Genomic DNA, 12,852 nt, shown 5'->3' with positions numbered 1-12,852 from the left:
GGTGCATGTGTGCCTGTCAGTGCATGTCTCCGTGAACATTTGTCGCTGTTTCCGAATGTAGGGGAGTGCCTGCGTGCCGCCCTCTGCCCTGAGACCTCAGGCCGCACAGGCGCCCAGGGCAGACAGGTAGCAGCCACAGAGGAGCCCAAAGCTCTCGAATTGGCTGGTAAGCTCGCCAGCCCCAGCTCCAGCCCTCGGGAGCCACCCAGGGCCGCGCCCGTGCCAGCCCCAGTACTGGGAGAGAGAGGGAGGGGTGGGGCGGGAAAGGGAAGGGGCCTCGTCTCTTTGGGGCTGCCCGCGCCCCATTGGCTGAAAGTTCCCATACGTCATCAAGGAGGCAGTTCCCCTAAAGTCCTGTGCACATAACGGACAGCGCGCACTCCGAGGCGGCTGCTCCAGGTCACAGGCTGGGACTGACAGATACCGCGAGCCTGGATCACCCCACAAGCTGAGTGCAGGACACGCACCCACCACACCCACCGCACGGCCGCTGAATGAGGCTTCCAGGAATCCCCTCGCTGCCTGCAGCGCCTCGCCGGAGGTCAGTCCTCTGAGGCGCGGGGAGTGCGCCCGCAGCCCTCGCGTTCACCTGCCAGCCTGCGCGTCATGGGGCAACCCGGGAATCGCACTGACTTTTTGCTGGTGCCCAACGGAAGCCATGCGCCGGACCAAGACATCGCGCAGGAACGGGACGAGGCGTGGGTGGTGAGCATGGGCATCGTCATGTCGCTCATCGTCCTGGCTATCGTGTTTGGAAATGTGCTGGTCATCACAGCCATTGCCAAGTTCGAGCGTCTGCAGACGGTCACCAACTACTTCATCACCTCCCTGGCCTGCGCTGACCTGGTCATGGGCCTGGCAGTGGTACCCTTTGGAGCCAGCCACATTCTCATGAAAATGTGGACTTTCGGCAATTTCTGGTGCGAGTTTTGGACTTCCATTGACGTGCTGTGCGTCACAGCCAGCATTGAGACCCTGTGCGTGATCGCAGTGGATCGATACTTTGCCATCACGTCACCCTTCAAGTACCAGAGCCTGCTGACCAAGAATAAGGCCCGGGTGGTCATTTTGATGGTGTGGATTGTGTCAGGCCTTACCTCCTTCTTGCCCATCCAGATGCACTGGTATCGGGCCACCCACCAAGAAGCCATCAAGTGCTATGCGCAAGAGACCTGCTGTGACTTCTTCACGAACCAAGCTTATGCCATTGCCTCCTCCATCGTTTCCTTCTACCTTCCCCTGGTGGTCATGATCTTCGTCTACTCCAGGGTCTTCCGGGTGGCCAAAAGACAACTTCAAAAGATCGACAAATCCGAGGGCCGATTCCATGCCCAAAACCTCAGTCAAGTGGAGCAGGATGGGAGGAGCTGGCATGGACATCGCAGGTCCTCCAAGTTCTACTTGAAGGAACATAAAGCCCTCAAGACTTTAGGCATCATCATGGGCACTTTCACTCTGTGCTGGCTGCCCTTTTTCATCGTCAACATTGTGCACGTGATCCAGGATAACCTCATCCCTAAGGAAGTTTACATCCTCCTGAACTGGGTGGGCTACGTCAACTCTGCCTTCAATCCCCTCATCTACTGCCGAAGCCCGGATTTCAGGATTGCCTTCCAGGAGCTTCTGTGCCTGCGCAGGTCTTCTCTGAAAGCCTATGGGAATGGCTACTCCAGCAACAGCCATGACAAATCTGATTACACAGGGGAGCAGAGTGGCTGTCACCTGGGACAGGAGAAAGACCACAAACTGCTGTGTGATGATGCCCCAGGCAGGGAAGACTTTGGGAACTGTCAAGGTACTGTGCCTAATGATAGTGTTGATTCACAAGGGAGGAATTCTAGTACAAATGACTCACTGCTCTGATGTGGTTTTTCTACTTTTTAAGGCCCCCCACCCCTCAAAAGACACTAAACAGACTATTTAACTTGAGTGTAATAAATTTAGAATAAAACTGTATAGAGATGTGCAGAAGGAAGAACATCCTTCTGCCCCTTTTTTATTTTTTTAAGCTGTTAAAAAAGAGAAAATGTATTTGAGTGATTGTTGAGTGATTGTACAGTTCAGTTCCTCTTTGCATGGAACTTGTAAGTTTATGCCTGAAGGGCTTCAGTCCCAGAGGACCTGGGGCTGCTGTGTTTTGATGACTTTCTGTGTATCTACCTCATTGGTCAAGTATTAGGAGTAATATATTGCTGCTGGTAATTTGTATCTGAAGGAGACCTTCCTTCTTGCACCCTTGGAATGGAGGTTCAGGAGTATCTTGGACCATACAGCTGTGAATATGGTCTGTCCCAGTTCCTCTTATTTGCTAAAACAGGGTGTTGCAAGGCAGGGATTTCAGGGGGATCTTCCGTTGTTTTCCTGAGCAAAGTCTAAAGTTTACAGTAAATAAATTGTTTGACCATGACTTCATTGCACCTGTTTCTCCAAAACCCCTTGACTGGAGTGTGCTTGCCTCTCCCACTGGAAACCACAGGTAACTATTTGTAATAACTGCCTGGTGACTTCATGTGGACTGGTGCAGAAACGGCATGCCCCGATTGTTTAACCCCTCCATTTGCCTTTGGACAGACAGTTCAGTTGAATCTGTCGCAGCAGGCGACCCAACACGCACCTCTCCCTACTCTAGGGCCCCAGGTCAGTTCTACCTGCTCCCAGCCTAGCTCGTCTCTCCAGTCCTACGGTGATTATTCTATGTTGTTACATCAGAAACACTGACTCATAGAAATGGACTCATGAGCATCCCTTTGTCCCTTCCTGCGCCCCCGCCACCCACCTTCTAGCTCTGCTTGCTTAATAGCTGCTTACATTTGTGTCTCTGCTGTGTCTTATAGTGGGGATCTTTGTGCTGCATTGGGGCTTGGCATTTGAAGACTAAGACAGAAGTTATTGTAAAAAAAATAAAAAAGTACTAAACTTCACCCTGTAATTTCAAGGGAAACTGAAAGGACTTTGGAAGACACTTAACTGATGCATACCCCATGACCTAGAAACAGGGTTTTAACTCCCCCTCTCTCTTCACTTCTGTCCCTCCTGTCCCCTGCCTTTGACTCTCCTTCCTTTACTCTAAACCAAGATTTCTCAGCCTCAGATAATTCTCTGCGGTGGGGTCTGTTCTGTACATTGTCAGATGTTCAGCACCATCCCTGGCCTCTAGTCATGAGATGGCAATAGCACCCCCTGAGTTGTGACAACCAAAAATGTCCCCAGACATTGCAATACCCCTTGAAGGGTACATTCACCCCTGGCTGACAGCACAGATGTAATTCAAAAACCTGAACAGATTTTGAGATTCTGTCTAATGTAAGCCCTTTCTTTTGTACAGCCACAGAGAAAGATTTTTCATGGTTCTCCAGTGAATGACAGGCCCAGGGCCAGTACTCCTTTCAGTCCATTCTGCTGCCTTCCAAACTTGCCTTCCAGCTGCCCAGGCACTGCCTATGGCCGTGAATCATTTGGGAGGCTTTATCAATGGAAGCCAGGCCTGGGAGCAGTTACTGCCAGTTTGCGGTGAGATAATGCTGTTAGAAGGCACAGGAGGAAAAATCACAAAAGTAAACACATTTCTTCTCTCACCCCCTTTCTATTTTTGCCTGTGTGTCTGAGCCAGAGCTTGGCCCAGGTTTGACCAAGTGGATCGTCCTCCTTGGCAACGGCAGCCTGGAAATCAGCCTGCAGGATTCATTGCCATTTCACTGGCTCATGAAGCTGACTCCACTTTTCTCTTCCCTTCTGTCCCAGCCACGGCCCCCAACCAGAAAAGCATTGGCCCCTTCTGCTTCCTGTTAGCTCAGTGATAGGTGTCTGGATGAGCAATGAAGAAGGTTAGGTGCCCATGATTTTGGAACATGGAGAATTGGAGAGTGTCTGCCATTCAGCACTTTTAGTTTTTCTCTGAGGGCTTTCCTACCTGTTACCACATTCACCTCCAGCCCTAGGCCCCACACCCAGAGGTGCAGGCAGCTTCTTCAGCTAACGTCCCCACTCCTTGTAGCCTCATGAGATCTCAGACTGGGAAGAGCCCAAAGACAGCATTTGGTATCAGAAGAGACCAAAAGCCTGTAAAGGGGAATGACCTGTCCAAGGTAAGAAGCCAAGGCTGCCAGGGATGGGGATACAACCAGGGAACCCAGCTGTCAGGCAGTCTGGGAGCTGGTGTATTCTCTCTACCATGTGCTAGTCGAATTCCGCCCTCACCCTCAATTATGGGGGCTTTGACCTGGGGGCGTCATATAAAAAACTCATTTCAGTTGATGTGTGTATTGGTTTTTGGTTTTTAATACAAAATTCAGGCAATAAATATGCAGTAAGAACAAGAAAAAGGAGGTTCTTTTACTCAGCAAGAGTCCACAGAGGATATCTTCAGGGGTGTCTTCAGCAGTTCGGGCAGCGGGGAGATCTTTAACTTTGTGTGACCTGCCAGGGGCTTCAAGCCACCCTGGGTAGAAATTTCCCATGGTCCTACTTAAAAAGAAGTTGGAAACTTTTCTGTCCTCATAAATATTGTTAGTAAACTATATATGTATATACATGCATATACTCTTTTGGTTGCAGGAGAATCTGATGTAATTTCAGTTACAAGTTCAGCTACAAATGTTAATTCAGACCCCCAGGTGAAAGGGAGTGCAGCCATATTCATGTCCCTTTAGGAATACTTTCAGAAATGTAATCAGCTTTAAAGAGCTTGACAAGCGGGAGCATTTTAGGCACGTCTCAGTCCCTTGCTTTTTACCTCCTTTTATTTTGCTTTGTTTCTTTTTGGGGACAGGAATCTGTCAGTGTCCCCCTGTTTCTCTGTTTGCTGACAGGTTGGTTACCTAAAGTTTGTGTCGGCTTCATCATCATAAAGTTTTCTTTGCCTGGACAGCAAGTTCTCAGAGTCTGTCAAATGAGAACCTTATCCTGAGATGCAAGTTGACAGATGTGCAAAGTGGCAGGATAAGAGTGGGTTCCTCCCACCCCGAGATCACTATTGGGGAAAGGAATCTGAGAAAAAGGAGTTGGAAAGAGGAACTGTCATTACAAGATGCTTAGACGTTTTCTGATGAACCTACTGCCAAAAGAAGCCTAGACCAGAATCAGTTGGGAGGTAGTAACAGAGCACGTACTATGTGCAGTATGAGAAAAATACAGGCTTCAGTCTCTCCTTCTGTAGCATCTTATCACTAGTATTAAACATATCTTTTGTATGGAATCCTACTAAATGTTAGGGACTGTGCTAGGCACCTGTTAGGTATTATATCTTCTTGAAAGCCTTTTTTGATGTAGGTATCATAACTGTCTTCATCCAACAACTGAGAAAAATGAGGCTCAGAAAGCTTAAGTAACTTTCCAAAGCCACACAGCTGTCCCGCTGCAGGGTCAGGATGAGAACCCAGGTCCAAGCGAGCCCAGCACCCATGGGGCCTACCTAGCACACATGCAAACCAGGAAGCAGCTGGAGGCAGCTTCTGATTGGTGCCAAAACAAGTGTAAGAACTGGACATGCAATGCCTCGTTGAGAGAAGAGGGAGAGTGCTGTGGTTTGGGCACGGAGGAATGTTCCCTCTGAAGCATGTGACTACATGGTTGCCGAGGACTGGGGACAGGAAACCAGCTGCCGAAATGCCTGGTCTGCTCTTCTGAGTCTTTGCTTTGTCTTTTCAGAAAATCAGCGCACACTGAAAAGAGGATGCGAAAGCTTTACACAAGCACGGGGGCAAGCAGAAACAAATGTTGGGTTGCGGAGTTAGGAAGGTCTCCTGAACTGAGCAGTGAGGAAAATGTGGCAGGGCTACGAGGCCCTATAGGTGCGCGGTCCATTCGAACTATTACTGGAGACAAGGGAGATAGATGATCTTCAGACAGACAGCAAAGAGCAAGGAGGGCAGAAGCACTTTGAATGAGACTTTTCACTGACAATATAATATCTACTCAATTCAGCTCTGTACCAGTCCCTACTTCACTGGCAGTGCAAATATAATGTGAAGGAGGGATTTTTGACATACCTAAGAGAACAAACTTCCCAAGCACTTTCAAGAACTAGAGAAGTATGGCTGTCTTCTGAATAATAGGAGGCAGGATAAGGTGGAAGGAGGCCTGGATCTGTAAAATAATGGGGCCAGTGCAAGTAGGTGGTCTCTAAGCTCTCTGAAGGTAGATAGATAGATGATAGATAGATAGATAGATAGATAGATAGATAGATAGATAGATAGATAGATTAGATAGATACAGGCTAAGTAGAAACAGCAGTTTATATTTCTAATTAGAGTTGATGGCATTTGTCATATAAATAAGGGTGGAATATCCTGGTGGTGGTTAGCTTGCAAAAAGGACTATTTGGTGCATAATAACTATGGTGCTTTTAGCTATTTTAAAACCATCGAGGGAGAGGGCTTATCGTTTGTATACAAAAACTAGAAGGCAAGCAGAACCTCACAGGAAGGTACATTTCGGCTCAGGTAAGGAAAGACTTTTCTAAGAGTGAAAGAGGTTATCCAACAGAACAGTGAGCTTCCTGTCATCAGGAACCTTCTAGGAAGCCCACATGAAGTTCTGTGCAGAACGAAGCACACAGAGTTCCTGCAGAGCAGGGGTTGGACTAAGCTCCTTCCAAATCTGTGATTCTGTGTTTTTGAAACAATAGACCTGAATGTTTTTTTAAGTATTTAGACCATCCCCTGATCCCAGCTAGCCTTCTCCCCAATTCAGTTGCATTTCAGAGGTTTCACTACATTCCTAAACAGGAAAACCTCTGAGGGAAATCAGGATCTCAACAGTCCTTGGCCCTGGTGGAAATCCAGAAATAGAGCAGTAAGGTTAAGCAGTTTTCCAAACTATTAGACCCTTTCATCAGCTGTTCTTCCCATGCCTTTTGCAAATGACCTACTAACTCCCAGAGAGAGAATAATGAAGGCTGCCTAGTCCACTCTGCAAAGGCTATTACATCCTACCCCACCCTCAAAATCATTGTGCTTCCTGTGGTCTTTCCGTCACCCTCACAGGCCTGAAAGGAAGGGAGGCAGGCCCCTGGCCAGCACCAAACACTTCAGAGCCCTCTGGTCTGAGAGCCTGGAGATGCAGGGTCTGGCTTAGCCCAGCCACTAACCAGTGACCTGCCTGCTCTGATCTGTCTCATCGTCTCTTATGAGAAATAGTTTGGTTCACACATGTCCTGCATTTCCTTCTTTCTCCAAAATTCTATAAGATTTCAGGAAGTCTTCGTGGCTGTGCATCTGGCTGCATTGCTTTTATTTTAAAAGTACGCTCTTTTTCTTGTTAAAAAAGTAATAGAGCTCATTCTAGGACATTTTTTTTAAAAATTATGAAAGCACAAAATGAGCTAAATCACATATAACGTTACCAGCTAGACACAACCATCATTGCTGGGATGCATATGGACCCAGTCCTTGTCCTGAGCATGGCTATTAAGTGTGCAAGAAAATATTTTTTAATAAAAATGGAATTACTAGATTATTCATAAAATTTTAAACCCACTGCTAATACTTTTAAATGCCTCCTTGTATATATTTTATGCATAATATGATCCAGATATAATTCCTTCTGATCTATTGGCTGGGCAGTATACAACAGTCAGCAGTTTTCAAGTTTTAGGGGCACAAAAGAGTCTGGACCCCCAGAGCCTGAGGCTTGGGAGATCTGAGCTGGGGCCCAAGAATATGCATTTTGGCAATTTCAGCAGGTTTTTCCAACACAGGCGGTGTATCGACCATATTTTGAGGAACAAGGTTACAGAGATACATTTTATAAATTAAACAGAATGCTTCCTCCCTGCCCCTTGCTAATGGATGAAAAGAAGTTTCTATACTTGGCTCTTTGAAAGCATGCTCTCTGCACCTGGGCTCTGACTTTCAAAGCAGTTCACTGGGGAACCCCCGGGGCAGGGCTCTGTCTGCCTGGTTACGTGCCTGTGCCTCTGCCCCCGCCTATGAACTGGTATTAAAATAAGCCTATTCAAATTACTTGGTGACCAATAGCTACTATTTGAAAAATGCAACAGCAGGTTTCTATTCCATTGGGCACCTCTTGCGATAATAATGGCTAATGATTATATTTGCCCCTATCATATAGAAAAAGAAACTGAAACTCAAAGGGGTTAAGTTGCTGAAGATTCCAGAGCCCATTGGAGTAAACCCAGGTGTACCTGAGGCCCTATGCTTAGGGGTCACAGCAAGAGAAGGAAAGAGACCACACCAAGAAGACATTTCTAATGGGTACATTTTGTGAATTCTCCGGGGAATTTTTTTTGCTCCAGAGAGGCCTGATTAACTTCTGAGCTTGGAAATAAGCTGAAAGCCCATGCCAGTTAGGTAGGTTGTGGCTAAGTAGAAACTAGGAAACCAGGTGACCCTGCAAGCCAGCAGCACGCCGTCCTTCATCATGATTGAGCTCGGTGGGGCTGAGCTGCCCCGGAGAGGTAGGAAGCAGAGGAAGGCTCCTGGTAACAGAATACTAGTTCGCACTAAGTCAAATCACTACTTTCGAGTCAGAAAACCCCTGACATCTAGAAATGGGGAGCTTTTCCCATTCCCCTGCCCAAGCCTGAAGTTTCCCATTAGATATTATCAGGATGAGAGGGGCGTTGATCCAGCCCATCACCCCTTGGAGCACTGACCTAGAAACCCCGGCCACAGGAGGCGGGGTCAGCCATGCGGTAGTTCAGGGACTAGCAAAGGACCGTCTCTTCTGCTTGTTTCATTATTATTTTTTCAGTGCCGTGAGGGGAAGACTGGAGTTTCTAATGTGTTCATTTATCTAAGAAGTGAAGACAATTTTTTTTTAAAAATCACAGCAGCGACGCCCATGACAAAGCCAAAGCGGAGTCCCGGGGAGCTCCTGTTTTCTTTTCAACCACACCGTATTGATTTTGCAGCCCGCGGCCTTGCATCTAAAAGCCACAGCTACCTTTTCTGGGGAGATTCCCTCATAATCCCAATTCTGTCTCCATTCTACTGCCCAGTTCTTCTCTTCATAAAAAGCCTATTAGACATTTCTAAATATTGCAGACAACCCTGTTATTTGCTTTGTTTTATTTTGTTTTGTTTTGTTTGAGAGGTACTCACTGTTCTCATGAGATGTATTACACCAATAAGCCTGTTCTTTCCACAAACATTCAGACTCCTGTTCTTGTGTAAGTTCCCACAGTGTCTCCTCTCAATCCAAATGCTCACCTGGCTTCCTCAGCCTAAGAGAACCAAGGTTCAGCCTCCAGGGCCTGGCTGGCCAGCATCTGAAACCTCTTTCTATGGAACTGTGGAAGGGTTAGTGGGATCAGTTTTGGTGTGAATTTCCTGATATTATTTTATTTTATGGCAGTGGGTTCCAACCTGATGATTTGAGGGAACTTCTGAGAAAATGCACATTCCTGGCACCCCTTCCCCCATCCCCCAGATTCTGATCTAACAGGCTGTGGTTGAGGGCCGGGGATTGCGTTTTGCCACAACTTCCTTTAGAGGACCATGAAGCAGGTGCTCTGAGGATGATTGCATTCAGGGACCTAGAAATCACACCATCTCCTCCCCACCCTTCCCTGCTCAGGAGCACAAGATGTAGGATGTAGGCATGTGAAAAGAGGTCCCATAGAGCTGTATGCATTCACGAAAATAGCAATGCTGTCAAGTAAGCAGAATCTTCATTTTTCTGTGTTATCAAATAAAACATTGTAGATTAAAATAATTATAAATGCAGCATTACTATAAAAAAGGAAGGTGAAAATTGTCTTGAGTAATTAGAGACTTGATTGAAAGTACACAGTTTTGCCTCACACTAGCATTGAGGTCACCTGGCCCTGGATCCTCTGCATGGAGACCAGGAGAGAGCAGCACAGGCAGAAAGGGGCATTTTGCTCCCGTGACGGGCTCCTTGTCCAGTACCCTTTGCTCCTGGACACTCGCCTTGGTTAAGGCAGATCAGACTAAGGTCTATATGAATCAATTTGCCTAATGTACATACCCCTCCTACTTAGGAATCTGAAGGGGGACCCGCCCAGTTGCAGAGAAGAGTATTACTCATACATATTCACATACCTCCACAGATGTACACACCTAAATAAACACACACACAGACCTTAACATTGATGCCAACACCCATATTCACACAGATACGCACATGCATTTTCACATGGATATACACTCACTTAAAGGGTCTTTTATGTCTACTCCCACATGAATACGTACACACCTATAGGACACTGACAAACTCAGATCTGACCATTCTCTCTTAGATAAATCCATACATGAGGGTTCCTAAGCCCACTGATGTGCTCCAAATCAATAAACATGCCATGTCAAATAGTCACAGTCCCACTGCTACCTCAGGTCAAGTTCATATACTGACCCCTCTTCCTAGGCAAGCATATAACACCCTTAACTCAATACATGTTGTTGTGTTTTTTTGTGCCAGGACCTGTTTGATGCTGAAGACCAGTAGGTGAACAAAAATAGTTTACCTTTGCTTTTACTGAGTCAGTGTGTAAAATGCATGCAAAATTACAACTGTGGTCAGTGCTATGAAGGGGATAGAGGGTATTTTGAGCACATCTGACTAATAGGGAGAGCTCAAAGAAGGAAGATTTCAGCTGAGAGCTAAAGAAAAGCTAGGAAGGAGAGAAGAACAGGCCACTCAGGGAGAAAAGCAGGTGCAAATGTCCTGTGCTGAAAAGAAACTTGGTGCATAGGAAGGTCTGAGCAAAGGAAGGCCAGTGCAGCTGTTGTGTGGAGGGAGAGCACAGCAGGGTGCTGAAGGAGGCAGGGGCAACACTGAGGGGTTATGTAGGCCCCGTTAAGGTCTTCATCCTGAGAGCATTTAGAAGCCATTGATACGTTTACAGCAGAGATCAGATGTGTATTTTGAGGCTATCTCTGAAGGTGTGCCTGCTCATGCTGAGCATCCTCACGCAGATCAGTGCACACGTGTGGGTTCACAGGCACACTTGTGTGTTTCTTAGAAATGCATATTTACATATTGTATTCACCTACAAACGCTGCCTCTGTGAACACACCCATATGTATTTATATGTATGGTATATATAAATCCAGTGGGCGTGGGGAGGCTGGGAGACACCCTCCTTACAGGGCACCATCAGGACTAGGCCTGTCTTCGGGGCGGGGCTAGGGAAGGGGTGCTCAGGGCCAAGCTCTGTGACTTCGCAGCTCTGCACTTTGCAGCTGGCCTCATGCATGTGCCTTCAGCCCTGCTCCTCTCCTCTTGGCTCAGGACACCCAGTGACAAGGCGGGGTTTCTTCCAAAACACGATCATTGACTATTCCTGGCCCAGGTGCTGAGGGGTGGAGGGGCAGGTCGGGTTGCATAAAGATTGCCTTGTGCCCTCCCAGAGTTGTCAGCAGAACTTCTGCCCAGCTCCAGGCTTGCAGTGCTCTTTGTAGTGAGTTGGCAATGCTGAGAAGTAAACATAAGGCCAGGGAATCCGAGGTCTGCAGGTCCTGGTGGGGACTGCGGTGGGACTCGATGCAGCATGCTCCCTAAGTGACCGCTGCAGGGAATGCGACACAGGAGGAAGAAACAGACATAGCCCGGCAGGAAAGCCTTCTTCAGGCACGATGCCCGGCTCTGACCCTTGCTGCCTTGGCACAGTAAGCTCACGTACACACATATTGACACATGAACGAATTTCTCTCCAGTGGGTGTAGCATCTCACAGCAGGGGAAGTAGCAAGGAATTTATTAGCCACAACACCGTGCATTATTTTTCTTCCAATGAAATAGAACTATACTTGTGTACATTTGGCTCCTGTTTACCAGCAAAGCCAGCAAAGGCCTTAGCCAGGGCCAGCAACAGTCTCCAAGGAAATCAATAGGAACATTCATGCCTAACTGGAGGCTTACCTACAGCTGCCCATGTCAGGGCCATAAAGATGTTCCCAAGGGATTTTTTCATAGTCCAAAGGCTCCTACCCACTGAGAGCGTATGGTTTCAAACATGTGCTTGGCGAATGTTTTCTTCCATAATTAAAAGAAATTATATAATGTAATTGGAAGCCCTTTTTATTTTGCTTCAGGCTGTGTAAGGAACATCCTTCTTTTCTCCCAGTTGGGTGCTATTTTGTGCTATCTTGGCAGCAACCTACCAGATCCATCTAGCCCGAGTGCTATGCTCAAGGGGACGCTGTGTTGTAACTATCTCTCCTGTCATCCCACACTCGGCAGTTTCCAGAGAGCTTTTATATCTGCCGTCTCATCTCATCCTCACAGCCCTGAGGTTGCCCAGTTGTTCCCATTTTGCAGACAAAAAGACTTAGGTTAAAAGATTTGCTTAAGCGCATGGAGCTAACACATGGCTGGGGTAGGACTTGAACTTGGTCTTCATATTTATCCTTGGGAAACAACACAAGTTTGACTACACTCTGCTACCCTCCTAGGACCTGGTGCTGTTCTCACTGTACTTCTATGCTCTCTGCTGCATTTTGTCTTATAAATAAATTCATAGTTAACAACCCCCATCACTGAAGCCACAGTTGTCAAGCTGCAGATAAGTAATTGCCTGCTCAGAGAGAGTCCCAGGATGGGAATGAGCTGCAAACACTGGTAGCTCAAATGAGGAGTGGGCAGTGTCCAGCTCCACCAACTATGACTTAGCACAAAGGCCCAAGCCTTTCTGGTTCCATGCATGTGCCGGACACTAGATGCACATTCACCAGGTCAGAGCTGTGGAATCCTGTGCCCGGCTTCTTGTATCTGCCCCGCCACTGAGGCTGTCCTTGTTCACTTTGCCCAGCTCCTCTCAAACCAGGATGTTTCTGTGGGAAAACCCAGTGTAATCTGCCCCAATCCCACACCCACTGGGCACAGGCCAGCCTGCTTTGAAGGGCCAAGTTCCACACCTTGATAAAAATTG

The 12,852-nt window shown here is 47.3% G+C and overlaps 1 protein-coding gene across 1 annotated transcript; it reads left to right on the top strand.

Moving 5' to 3' along the window:
- Positions 1-372: 372 nt before the first annotated feature.
- On the top strand, positions 373-2,407 carry ADRB2 (adrenoceptor beta 2). Its single transcript, XM_037161918.2, has one exon. It carries the CDS (start codon positions 607-609, stop codon positions 1,861-1,863), a length of 1,257 nt encoding a protein of 418 aa, XP_037017813.1. The 5' UTR covers positions 373-606; the 3' UTR covers positions 1,864-2,407.
- Positions 2,408-12,852: the final 10,445 nt, after the last annotated feature.

This window comes from Artibeus jamaicensis, unplaced genomic scaffold (genome assembly GCF_021234435.1).
Source record: "Artibeus jamaicensis isolate MK-2021 breed Jamaican fruit bat unplaced genomic scaffold, CSHL_Jam_final contig_432, whole genome shotgun sequence".
NCBI classification, from domain to species: domain Eukaryota; kingdom Metazoa; phylum Chordata; class Mammalia; order Chiroptera; family Phyllostomidae; genus Artibeus; species Artibeus jamaicensis.
This window is presented reverse-complemented; position numbering and strand designations above follow the sequence as displayed.

Excerpts from the sequence above, each read along its gene's own strand:
- ADRB2 (XM_037161918.2), top strand. The coding sequence starts at position 607 with ATGGGGCAACCCGGGAATCGCACTGACTTTTTGCTGGTGCCCAACGGA.